The sequence below is a fragment of the Marmota monax genome, unplaced genomic scaffold (assembly GCF_021218885.2).
Source record: "Marmota monax isolate L192 unplaced genomic scaffold, Marmota_monax_Labrador192_F-V1.1 WCK01_AAM20220418_F8-fsc00148, whole genome shotgun sequence".
Lineage (NCBI taxonomy): Eukaryota > Metazoa > Chordata > Mammalia > Rodentia > Sciuridae > Marmota > Marmota monax.
This window is the reverse complement of record NW_026693034.1, coordinates 3,626,143-3,638,502: the sequence shown is the minus strand read 5'-3', so window position 1 is coordinate 3,638,502 and position 12,360 is coordinate 3,626,143. Positions and strand designations below refer to the sequence as shown.

The following is a 12,360-nucleotide window of genomic DNA, read 5'->3' as shown; positions in this document are numbered from 1 at the left end:
ATCTCACAATAACCGAGCGAGTGAAACAAAACCAAAGCCAACTAGCACAGACCAGGGTCTCTCCTGGAGGGGGTACGTCCGTGTGGGGACAGACACCAGAAGAGCACAGCAGGGTGCCCTGCTGTGACCACTGACCACTTTTTCCAGTTCTCTGCCTGTTGCTCACCCAGAAGGTTCCTACGACATGTCACTCATCAGAAAAGCAAAACAAAACCCCAAACAATCAGTACCAGAGCACCAGAAGTGCTGGATGGACGTAGAACCCCAGCAGAGGAGGCAGGCTAAGTGACCCCAGGGGTCTGCAGGAAGGGAAGGTTGTGTATTTTATGATGGTTTAATTTTGTTAAGTTTTGCCTTTTTCCTTTCCACTGATTTGGTTAACAACCTTAGTGTCTGGGACACCTTGTGCACCCAGCAATGGTGAATGGCTGGAGTTCTGAGCTGTTGGTTAGCTTCCCTTGCAGCCCACCCATCCCGGGTCCCCCAGTCTTGGTCCAAACTTCTCTCTGAGGACACAGCATTTCAGAATTTTTCCTGGGGGCCCATAGGGCTCGTTTTCAGTTGCTCTTCCCTGGAGATTCTATAGACCTGTTTCCAAAGCAGTTGTTTTAGGTCTTTTTCCTGTGCTCCTGGTGGCAAGGCCGGGTGCCATCCAGTATTACACTGGATGGCACCTGGATACGCTGCTTTCAGCACATTGCCACAGAGCAGAGATGGAAACTGAGTGTGTGCAGCCCATGACACATGGCACACGTCCACTCATCTAAGGACAGGGGTTGCTGGCAGTCCACACTGTCCACTCTAGTCCTGGTTTTCTTCTGGGGTACAGTTGAACCTTAAGTTGAGATCTTTATTCTGTGGGCATCCTCCTGCAAACCTAATACAACCACACAGTAACAGACAGCTTGTTTAATCCATTCTTCTTAAGAGAAGTACAATGAATTTAAAAGTTGGAAAGTGGGTGATAAGAATAAAGAGGCATTTGTCACACACTAATGTTACAGAAATAGTGGAAGGAGTCACCCGGTGAATGAAGGATGCAGGAAAATGCTGTCCTTTGCTATTTTGCCAACTAATCCCAAAGATTCAACACCTCTCCCCCTCTGACTGCAGGTCGGTGCACAGATGTGGCCTTTTGAGGGAGGGAAGATGACTCTGGGCCTGCTGGGCCCCTCCTGCAGCGAGACAGGGCAGGGATGCTCTGCTGAGGACAGGGATGATGGGGAGGCCTGTGTGCACACTTCTTGCAGAGCTGTCCCCATTTGCTCACTATGCACCCCGGGGTGGGCGCAGGACAGACTGACTGAGTTAAGTCATGAGCTTGATGAGCTCCGCTCGTTGGGGAGTCAGCGGTAGCCTCGTCATCCTTGGGTCTACAGATTTCCTGGGGTGTGATGCACAGTGCCACAGAAAGGGGATACGCAAGGACCAAGGAGACACCAAGGGGGAGCGGTTACTGCCCACGGCAGAACCAGAGAGTAATCTATAGAGGAATGACTTTGAGCTGCCCTTGAAAGAGAAGAATCTTTTGACAAGCAGAGGAGGGGGTGGTGCTCCAGGAAGTAGGCCACATGCCTGGTACAGACCCACAGGGAGCTCTGGTGCTGGGGCAGGTAGGGAAGAGCAGCCAGGCTAAGGAGTACAGTCCCTGAGACCTATGCCAGGAATGGTCCAGGTCCTATGTTGTCCCCCACAGGGTGGACTTCCAGAATGATCTGCAACTGAACTCAAGACGCTGGCCAGAACGGGGCTTCCTCCAGGTCCACTGAAGACCCACCTGTGGGCCCAGATGGTGCTCTGGGCCCCTGCTATATACCTCTGTGGCAATGCAGGAATGAGGAGCCCTTTGCCAAATGAGGGAGAGAGGGGTTCCAAGACCTCCGGAGTTTTGGCCTTCCTTTTTTGGGTCCCTGACAACCAGACAGAGAGATGCACCCCTGTTCAGCACAGTTGAGTGCCAGGGAGCCTGCGCTTGCTCCTCAAGGCTCCCAGTCTGCTCAGATGACACCGGGCAATCCTGCTGAGAGTCTCTGGGCACTGTCCTCTCATATACTGGTGGGAGGTGGGAAGAGCAGGGGTCTGGCAGGGAAGAAGAGCTGCTGGCACTCCGGTTTCTGGGAGCTGGGATGACTGGAATCAGCAAGAAGGGAGCAGCGAGTGGGCAGATCAAAAGCTTGCAGCTGGGTCTCTTTAAGCACCAGTCCAGCAAATCTCACCCTGCGGGTCACCTTCAAAGCCACCCTCACAGTCCCGGATTATACCCAGGGCAGCTCAAGTACTCAGCAGGAAGATTGCGAAGGCCCAGGCCAACTCTGCAGCCACACGGGCAGAGTCGTGATTACAGTGAGAGCCATTTACTGTGGAGGAGGAGGGAGGCTCAGGCCGGTGGGGAGGACCCAATTCAGTTCACCAAAAATATCAAATAATTGGAAAGTTGGGAGGCTGTGAAAATAAAGATGGCTTTGCTGGGGAGCAAATGTAGCTCTGCAGCTGGCAGTAGACACATGTCCCCAGCCCTTGTGTGACAATCCTGGGGTGGGGGTGGGAGCAAGGGCTGAGGGCTCCTCTCAGCAATGTTCTTAGCGTTCAAGGTGGACAGGGTGCTCTGGAGGCTTAAGGAGAGGCCCAGCCCCCTCTGCCCACAGGCACGAGGACCACCAGCCACTGGGCTGGGTCCACATTCACCAACAGGCTGATGGAGGCTGTCTGCAGCAGAAGTCCCAGGGCATCTCAAGAGTCAAAATGTGTCTCCCTCTCAGCAGGAGACTTCCATGGAGGAGGTAAAGCCCTGGAATGATTTGGATAATGTCCCCCAAAGGCCGGTGTGTTGGAGGTTTCATCCCAAGGTGACAATACTGGGAGGTGGTGAGACCTTGGGGAGGTGGATCTTAGGAGGGGGCACTTAGGTCATTGGGGGTGCCCTTAAAGAAGATTCTGGGATCCCAGTCTCTTCCTCTTTTTTTCCCTCCAGTGCTGGGGATGGCCTTGTGCCTGCCAGGCAAGGGCTCCGCTGCTGACCCACGCTCCCAGCCCTGGCCTGGTCCTCTTTCCCTCTCCTTGGACTGGAACCTCCAGAACTGGGAGCTGTAAGCCTTTTCCCGTATAAGTCCTTCTCCTGGTGTCTGGTACAGTGACGGGTGCTGAAGCCCCGAGGTGGCTTGGCTCGAGGCTGCCTCTGGCCCAGGCCTGTCTGTGCACAGGCTCTATCTTCCCAGCAGGACCTGTGCTTGTCAAGGGCCAGGTAATGCTGTGGAGACTCTGGGATGCCACCAAGGCCTCCTGGACGGGGTTTGACCCCGCTTTCTGCCGTAGCTGTGAAAGGGCTGTGAGGCTCTGGAGCCCTTGGTGGTATCAGCAGGCAGCTCCTTGCAACACACGGCCACGGGAGGGAGGGCGGGCAGTTCAGGCTGCGACTCCAGGCTTGGCTCTGATGCCACCCTGCCTGTGCACTCCCCAGCTTGCCCTAGGCCTGTAACAGGTGGGACTCTGTCTAGGTGGTCTCCAGAGTGTTACAGGACTCTGAGCCCAGAGTTTGCTCCCAGGCTGGCTCTCTAGCCCCTTCCTGTTTCTGCTTTGGCACTGACCAAGAATGCGAGGCTCTGGCAGCCTTTAGTTCCCTCCCCACGGCACCTGGGACGGGCCTTGGCCAGGCTTTGGACGTGGCAGGTGCTCAATCAACGCTCGTGGAATTGAGTTGGACTTGCTGAAGTCCAAGATGACCCTGTCTATGCTTAATTTCATCCTGGATTGGCCATCTGTATGGGCAGATGCTTGAAGGGAACTGGGAATCCCTCTGAAAGCTGTTTCCCTCTGCCTGCCACCATCAGAACCCACCAGCAGACTCTGTGGGAGTCCTGCAAGGATTTTCACTCTTCAAAAGCCCACTATTAAAATGTAGGTGACCTGGAAGGAGTGCACCTGGGTGTCACAGGCTGAGGATCTGGACCACTGGGTTGAGAGGATGGCCTGGGCCACATGCCTGCTTCCCCTCTGCTTAGGTGGGGAGGAAGGTGGGCAGGACCGACTTTTCCCCACTTCAAAGGAAGGTCTCGGGCTGTGGCTCAAGTCCAGATCTGATGGGAGTGCCATGCCCCCTGGGGTCTGTGTTTATATTCCCCTGACTTCTGCTTTCTGGAGAGTGGAACACAGATTCCCTCTGGGATTAAATCCCAGTAGTTCAGAGGAACACAGGAGGCTCAAGGTGCCTTCCCATGAAACACAGGGTCAAACACAGCATAGCCTCTGCTTCGGCTGTGTCTTTGCCCTGCCTTGGATCTGGGAGGCCTGTCCTTCCTGTAAAGTGTGCTCAGCTGTCCCATCAGCCAGTCAGTGGCCCCCTGGCTGTTGTCTCATAACAGCCTGAAAGAGCTCCTTGGGTCTACAGTCATCTGCAGCCCTCTGCCCAGGGTGAAGCAGGACATCCCTGAGATTTGTTTTGAAGAAGTCTGCAGCCCCTCTCCCCCAGTGCCCAGGCACCTGTCCTCTGCCCTGACAATGCTTAGTCCATCCTCAGCTGACAGCTTCAAGTATGAAGTCATCTATTGGTTAGGACTTTGTCTTTGCTAGAAACTGTCTCCAAATGGACATAGAGGAATCTGAGCGGCACAGGGGCCGTGTGTGGCAGGCTGTGTGGTCCTCGGGAAGGTTTGGAAGAGCTAGCTCCCCCGCTGCCATCAACTCATAAACTTCACTGCCCGTTATGAGCAGTGCTCAGCGGGAATGCAGTGCACCCCTGTCTAGGACGTGCGTTCAAATCCTAAGAATTCAAATAGAAGCGGAACCATGAAAGGTGAGATTGATTATCCCACAAAGAAGAATGAAACCTGACAGACTGCTGGGGGAGGCATTTCGTGGGGTCTGCTGCCTTGAAATTTCAGCTGGTGTTTGCATTTTTAAACAAATTTTAAAAAATAAAGATTTACAGGTGAAACATTTCATTTGGAATGCAAATCTATATTTAAACCTAGTTTCTTTTTCTTTGTTCTATTCGCTCTGATTTAGTAAATTACTCATAATTTTAATTGTACTTCAATTGCCTGGCAGTTGACAGGCATTCATTTGTACAATGCAGCGTATTGACCACCTCCTGCTCTGGGCTTCATGCAATTAGTTTGTTCTGTTAGGCTCTGGAGAGGACAGCTGATGGACACATATGCCAAGTTCCCTTGGAGCAGCCCAATGCTTCAGAGCTGTCCAGCAGCAATGGAGGGGCCTGGAGCCGTGCTGTGGGGAGGCAGGACGCTGGGGCAAACAGAGCCCCTTGTTTGGGGGAATGAGTGTCCCAGCCTGAGCACCAGCTGCCTTTATGGAAAAGGAGTTTACCTAGTTATTGGCAGGCCACTACCATGTTCACAAAGAAAATGCTGATTTTTTGGCAGAGTTTAGCATATACAAAGGACCAATCTCCTTTCAGCTGATTATGCTTGCGGAAGGTGGGAGTATCCAGCGCTGGGGACCTTGAATTTCCATTTTCAATGTTTCCAGGGCCCAGCATGGCCCTAGAGGAAGTCAAGGCCAAAGCAAGGGCTGTGGAGACCAGGAACACCAGGGAGCTCACACCTTTGAGAACTTTGCTTCTAGAGAGAAACCTGGAGCCAGAGGGTCACAGTGGTCCAGGAGAGTTAGGGGCTAGGTCCTTTGTCACTTTGCTCAGACAATTCAAGGCAGGTCAGAGCCTGGGTTGGAGGCTTCATGATCCTGGCCCCATGCCCTACACTCTGGTAAACTTAGAAAACACTAGGAAATATCTTTGGTCACCTTGGAAGATTCCCAGCCATAGACAGGAGGTGAAGAAGTGGCCCCAGCATCCTCTCACTACTTGAAGGAGATGATGGGCACCTGGAGGAAACCCCCCTTTGTTATGGAATCCACCCTTGTAAGTCACGGTTAATCAGGGGGAACCCCACAAAACTGCCACTTTTGTACTTTAAATGTGATGGTATTTCACAGGATTCAACCTGAGACTTCAAGTGACAACATCGTGGAAGACCAGCACCCTCAGGAGTCACCAGTCACCAGTTGGCCAGGTCAGGCATACTCCTGCTCTCATGGGGTCTACCAGCTGCCCTGGTCTCCTGACTCACTTCCTTCCCTCAGCTCCTTCCCATCACTCCTTGCCCAGGCCCTTGTAGGTGCCCATGCTGGTGGCTGCCCTGGCCCTGTCCTCCAGGCCTGCAGAGCTAAGTGCTGCCACCCCAGTGCCCTTCTCCAGGGCCCAGGGAAGTGCTCGCCTTGGGATGAGCTCCCCAATGGCCTAGCACTCCGGTCCCTTCCCCTACTGCTCCCCCATCAGGTCACCCCTATGCCTTTCCAGTGGACACTCTCCCAGCTTCCACTAGGCTGACAGTCTGCATGGTCAAGAAACGGCCCTCTCAGCTCTCCAAGGCCATGTCCAGACCTCTGGCGCCTGGTGGTCATCAGCATCACTGAGTTTCCTTTGTTTCCTTGACCTCTTGTTTCCTGCCTGCTGACTTCCTGCTGTACTTGAGCTGGCACCTTCCATTTTCCTTGACAGTATTGTCATCTGAAGGAACAGTCTCATGACCATGCAGGCCACCCTCTTGATCCCCCAGATCAGAGGGCCGCTCCTGGGCCCAGTAAACCTTGCTGTGGAACTGAACACCGCTCTTGATGGTATCTGTCCCCATTCCCCAGCATGATACCCCCATTCTGGCATCAGGGACTTCCCAGTTAGCCAGACGCCCTGCTTGTCCTCTCATCACTGTCCTCACCCTGCCCACTGGCCTGTCAGCCTGCTGTTCCTGCCCAGGCAATCTCCAGCCCTGGGAAACTCAGCATCTGCCTCCTCTGCTCCTGGACCTGGGCTCCTGGGACCCTGAGCCAAGCCCTCTCCTGCAGATTCCCTCCATCATCCCCTAGCTGTTCTTTCCCAGGGATCTCTGTGCCTTTCTCTGGCCCTTCTGCCCCTCTGTCATTTGTGTCCTCAATACACTTCTTGGTTACCAAATTGGAAATAAGGCAGAGAGGGTGGTGTGTCCTTGCCAATGGGCCAGCAGAGTGGTGTGATTATGCAGGAGAAGCTTCTTGGGTTTGCTTCAATGTTCACTGGAGATTAAAATCACAGACTTTGTGCAAGTACATGTAATCCTGTAGCTATTTTATCTGCTGTCATTGATTTCTCTAGAAAAGACAACTGCGGGCTGGAGTTCACTGCCCTGTGGGCCATTGGTTCTGTTCTGGAGAAGGAAGCCCAAGTCCAGCGCCCTTTGTCACAGGCTCCTAGATAGACAGCAGCTCTAAGGCTCTGAACAACCTGGCTGCCCCAGAGGCCCTGCCCAGTTCCCTCTGTATGCGCACCACAGCCCTGTTTCTAGGACTTTGGAAGTTACACTTCCACATCATTTTCCCTTCCAGTTTGCCAGCCTGATCAGACTGTGTCCCTTGTTCCACTCAAACACTTGGCAGGGGCTCTGCTTGCATCTGTGTCCAGCCACTGGACCAGCCAGGGAATGATAGCCTGTTTCATAAACACTGAGGTCTCCCAGCTCTTACCTGCCACTGGATCAGGACCGAGGAGGTAGTGTGCGGGGTCGCGGAGACAGACCCTGGAGGCTCTCCTGGAACTGAAGCCAGGGAAGAAGAAGCAGGGTTAGAATAGCTGTGAGCCTGGCCACGGCAAGCTCTGCCTCCTTCCCAGGGGCAGCCTTCTCTGGGCCTTCCCCACAGCACCCTGTCCAGTCCCTCCCTATGGTTCCAGATCTGTGAGGGTAGGGTGGGCATACATCATTCTAGAAGTCTCTTAGGTCAGAGCTGCTTCTGAGAAGGACAGATGGTCACACTGAGATAGGAGTTTGGAGATACAGAAAAAGAAAGATATACTGAGTCTCAAAAGAAAAGTGTCCATAAACAAATGCAGAAAAAACCCAAGAGCCATTGGAGTGCAAAGCAAGCAACCAGGAACACCCAGCTCTCGACCTTGGCCAACCACCCTTGGCCCTCATCCTTGCCCACAAAAAGTGACACCAGGAAGGCAAGACGGAAGGGCAGGGGAAGCTGGCATGAAGTTGTATAACTCCACCCTGACTCTCTCTCTAGTTCAGCCCTGGCTTCTGTCCCTCTATGAACATTAACATCCCAGAGCAAGGGGTTGTGGATTGTCACTCTGGAGATGGCCAGCATTCTCCTCAAATGTGTGTCAGCTTTCCTAGATAGCTGTCTCTAACTCATGTGTCCTTAAGTTCATTTCTGCCAGTTTGTGGAGAACAAGAACCCCACTGTCCTTAGTTATGGTCCCCTTCTCTAGGAACTCCTTGGACCCAGTGTTCTTGGTTCAAATTCTAATGTGACTCTTAAGAGGGCTGATCTCTGGTGAGGCTGTCGCTGGCTGGGCAGCAAGGCCAAAGGCAGCCAGTCAGGGTCCTGCGGCCATGATCTTGGAAAAGACCAGGTTGTTTTGACCTCTGCCCATGGCAAGCCCTGTCCCTGGCCAAAGTGTGGCTTTCTGTCACCCGCCATACCCAGGAGGTCATCTTTGACTACTTTTCTATGCCCTCTGCTCCTTCCAAATTGATGCGGTCCTTTTAATGTACTGAACTGACCTCCGCATGTCTCCTTGGCTATAAGGTCACAGCAGAGGCCTGACACATATTCTACATCCAATAAACATCCACTGAACTGCATAAGATTGAGGGTGTCCCCAGACCCTGTCTGTGCCTGGCAGACTCTCCACTCTGGCTCTAAAACTCCTGCCAGGTCAACCTCTGTGAATCTCCTCTGGATCTGCCAGCTGCCCCCAGCCACACCCAGCCCCAGTTCTGCCTCCCACAGCAGGGTCTCCATCCACCCTTGGAACTCCTGCTGGCCTGTCCTCACTGTGGGCCCTTCATCTAGCCTTCCTGAGAGCCCCTCACAGCAGACTGCAATTATAGGGGCCTCTCAACATTCTCAAGCTGTGAGGTTATGCAGGAAATAAAAATCACAGTAATAAGAAAATCTTTATCAGTAAACCATCCACACACTCCAAGGATCCTCCCCATCAAGCAGGGTCAGCCTGTGCCTGTCAATCACAGCTCTCAGCAGGAGACAAAGCAACACAAATACAATGCAAATCTGATGCAAAGGGAAATTGCAAATCTCAGAGAAGGAAGATGCTCAGATAGGTGCATCAAAAGCACTGATTTGAATATCAAAGGACTGAGAAAGGCCTGGGAGCTTGGAGAGTCCCTCGAATGGTTTTTCAAGAAATGGCCCATTCCCGAAGGTCACAGGGAGGCTGTTGGATCTTGTGCTCACATGGTTTGTCAGAGATAACCCAACAATAAAATCAGCTTGTTATGTGTCTTTCTTCTTTCTTCTACGAATTAGTGCACAGTTGCAAAAATTACCTCAGTTGTGTTAAATGTAAATTAAAACGAAAGCATTTTCAGTTTCAGATGATGCTTTAGTTCCAGTGCCAACCTTCCCGGTGGTTTAGCGTGAAGTTGGCCCCCACTTGAAGTGGATGAATTGGAAGGCTTTGGGATTGCATGGAGCCTCAGTCATGAATGAAGGGGTTTGTGGACTCTTTACCTCTGCACTGACCTAGGAGCTCCCTGGGGCTGACTGGCTCCCCTGCCCAGCAGAGCTGCTGAGCCCCACAGGACTCTGAATTGGGGATTCTCCCCCAAGCCTCTGAAGGCTTCTCTCCCCTCCTGCCTTTCCTCCAGGCTCCAATAAACTCCCAGGTTTAGTGCACAGGAAATAGTTTGGGAGAGGCTCAAGGAGTGGAGCAGTCAGTCCTCAAGGGCAGGTCAAGGGCCTCCTGGAGGCCAGAGGGCATCAGGGCGCAAAACCAGCAGATTCTACCCCACTGGGAGAACTAGTTTTCTAGCAAAAATCAGTTTTTCTGTGTTGCTGAGGAGTTGAGTATGGTTCCCCTCCTCCCTGGGCTGGTCCCTAAGGTCCTGCGAGGCTCTGTTTAGGAAACACTAAACTTCTAGGTTCTAAAAAAAAAAAATGGAGATGTGAGGTCACAGGGTGAGTGGCTGGAAGCTGGTCTATTTGGAAATCTTTCCACTGGTGCGTTAAATGGGAAAGACAGGGCTTTGGGCTTGGCTTAGGGAATTATTATCAAGCACTGCTGGGTGGACTAAGTGCTCAGGCCTGGGGCCGGCTCTGTGCCTGTTACACAACATCCATCGTTTCCATCCCACAGGCCACCAGACCATCGCTGTTCCACACATCTGATGGAGCTGTCCCCTGGGCTCCCTTCGGCCTAACAGGATGGGGCATAGAAAATTACAATGAATCTTCAGGCCCAGAGCTTCTGAGGCAGGATGGGGGTGAAGAACCACCTGGTGCTCTGAGGAGCTCTGCCTTCCTTGACCTGCCTGTGCTATTCTCAAACCAAGGGCCTTGAGAAAAACTGGGGAAACCTCTTAAACCCAGCTACCCACTGACATTCATTTTTAACGACCCTATCAATTATTCAACTTCTGGGATGCTAATGGATGTAAGGGGCTTTGGAAGCCAATCAAAGAAAGTTCCATTCCATTTGGAAGCCCTTGAAGCCTTGATTTACGACCACAGGGCAGGCAGGAACACTGGAAGCTGTCTGTCACTAATGGGATTCTGCTGCTCGCCACTGCTCCCTGGTGATCCCTTCCTTCCTGGCTCAAGACAAAGTGGGGCCTCTCTCTAGGAGCAAGTGTTTGGGGCCTCAGGGACAGCAGTAGAGAATGGTTGAGCCTCAACTTGCTCACCGTCCTGCAGTGTGGTGACCGCCTCCGTCTCTGAACTGAAGTCGCTGTCCCCGATGTCATTGGTAGCTTTCAGGCGCAGCTTGTAGGAGGTGAAGGGCCTCAGCCTGAAGTGGAGAGAGACTGTGACTGTGACGCACCTCCCACCTTGTTCCGTCCATCCTGGGCAAGCACAGAGGGAAGGCAGGTACCTTCCCAGCCCTGAGAGTGAGGGGCTCTTGTGCCAGTAGAGATGGGCCATTAAATCACCCCCAGGTACAATAAATGGGGCCTCTAAGGGGACCGTGGAAAATTACAGTGAATCTTCAGGCCCAGAGCTATGAACACACAGCTGTGTGAACAGCCTGTGAACACCCTGGACCGTGATATCAGGGTAGGAGGGTTTCCCATAGCAGAGATCTGGGAGAGATCCTGGTCTAGGAGGCACCACCATCTCCACAGTGAGAGTCCACAGCCAGCCACTGCCCTCTGGAGAAATTGAGGGGCAAGGTTGCCAGGAGATGCTAATTAGATCAGCCCTAGCACTGACCTGCAAAGCGGGCGCCTGCCTGATGCACCCCTCTGCTCCTAGTGCTCCTGCGCGTAGTCTTCCCTGGCCCAACCTCAGGGGTCAGCCCAGGTCGAACTCTGCACAGCTGGGAGGGCCACCAACCTCTCCCTCCCATTTGCTGAACCTGCCTGGGACGAGGCACTTGGTAAGTATCATCCCATTTGGCCTGCATGGTGGGCAGGAGTCATTGCTATGCCCATTTCCAGGCTGAGAAAACAGGCCAGTCGGGCCAATTCACTTGCCCACTGCCAGAGGACTGGTAAATGGCACAGCCAGGATTGGAATAGGGGCTTGTCTTGAAGCAGCATTCCTATGTCACATAATACAATGTCCATGTCAACTGTCCCTGTGAAAAATGTCCCAGACCCCTGATGAAGATGTTAGGGCGCTAATGCTCTGCTTAGTGCTCACACTTCAGGCCTAGCTGTGCCTGCTCCCCAGCCCGCCCTCCCTTCTTTCCTTCCTTCCATAACAGCAATAGGGGAAGCATTTCTTTAAAGTATATCCTTGAAAAGATGTTTTTTCTTAGAGTGACTTCCTCCTCCCCACCCAATCTTTCCCTAATCTATTCCCCATCTTTAACATCCCTTCCTCCCTTTCTTTCAGTTTCTAAACCCGGTTTCTAAAGAAGTCCCTCTGCAATGCCTTTCCTCTCTTCCATCAAAAGGTAGCATGTTTATCTGGAAAGAAGATGCAGATGCTGGCCCAGGAGGTCAGGTGCCCTTTGATGTGATAAGGAGGCAACAGAGACTCAAGGCCAATGTCTTGGAAGAGAGAAGCCTGTGAAATTCCTGCCTTTTACACCTCTTCCTCTCATAAAAGCTTTCTACCCCCTAAGTTCTCTGAAGAAGGAGCTTTGAGACTGAAAGTTCTCTATCTTGCTCAAAGCTTTGAATAAAACCTGTATTTTCCTTGCCAACCTGCCTCCCAGGTTTCAGTGGAGCACACAAGCCCTAAAGACTTTCCTTCTTGGTTTTCCTCCTTTCTTCCCCTCCCAGCCACCGAGCCATGGTGGCTGTTGGGGCTCACAAGCCAAGCCCCATGCCAAACCTAAGCTGAGACTTCAGACTACACAGATGATGTCCCTTTTTCACGTCACTGAGTCCGTCAGTG

The 12,360-nt window shown here is 52.6% G+C and overlaps 1 protein-coding gene across 2 annotated transcripts in view; it reads right to left on the bottom strand.

Annotated features, from left to right (window-relative positions):
- Positions 1 to 12,360, bottom strand: part of Sdk1 (sidekick cell adhesion molecule 1) — an 893,409-nt gene that overhangs the window by 74,794 nt on the left and 806,255 nt on the right. For both annotated transcript variants that reach the window (XM_058582451.1, XM_058582452.1), the window contains 2 exons: positions 10,701 to 10,804; positions 7,513 to 7,583 (listed from right to left, as the gene is read on the bottom strand). In XM_058582451.1, coding sequence (XP_058438434.1) covers positions 7,513 to 7,583; positions 10,701 to 10,804 — 175 coding nt within the window. The remainder of the gene's footprint in view (positions 1 to 7,512; positions 7,584 to 10,700; positions 10,805 to 12,360) is intronic.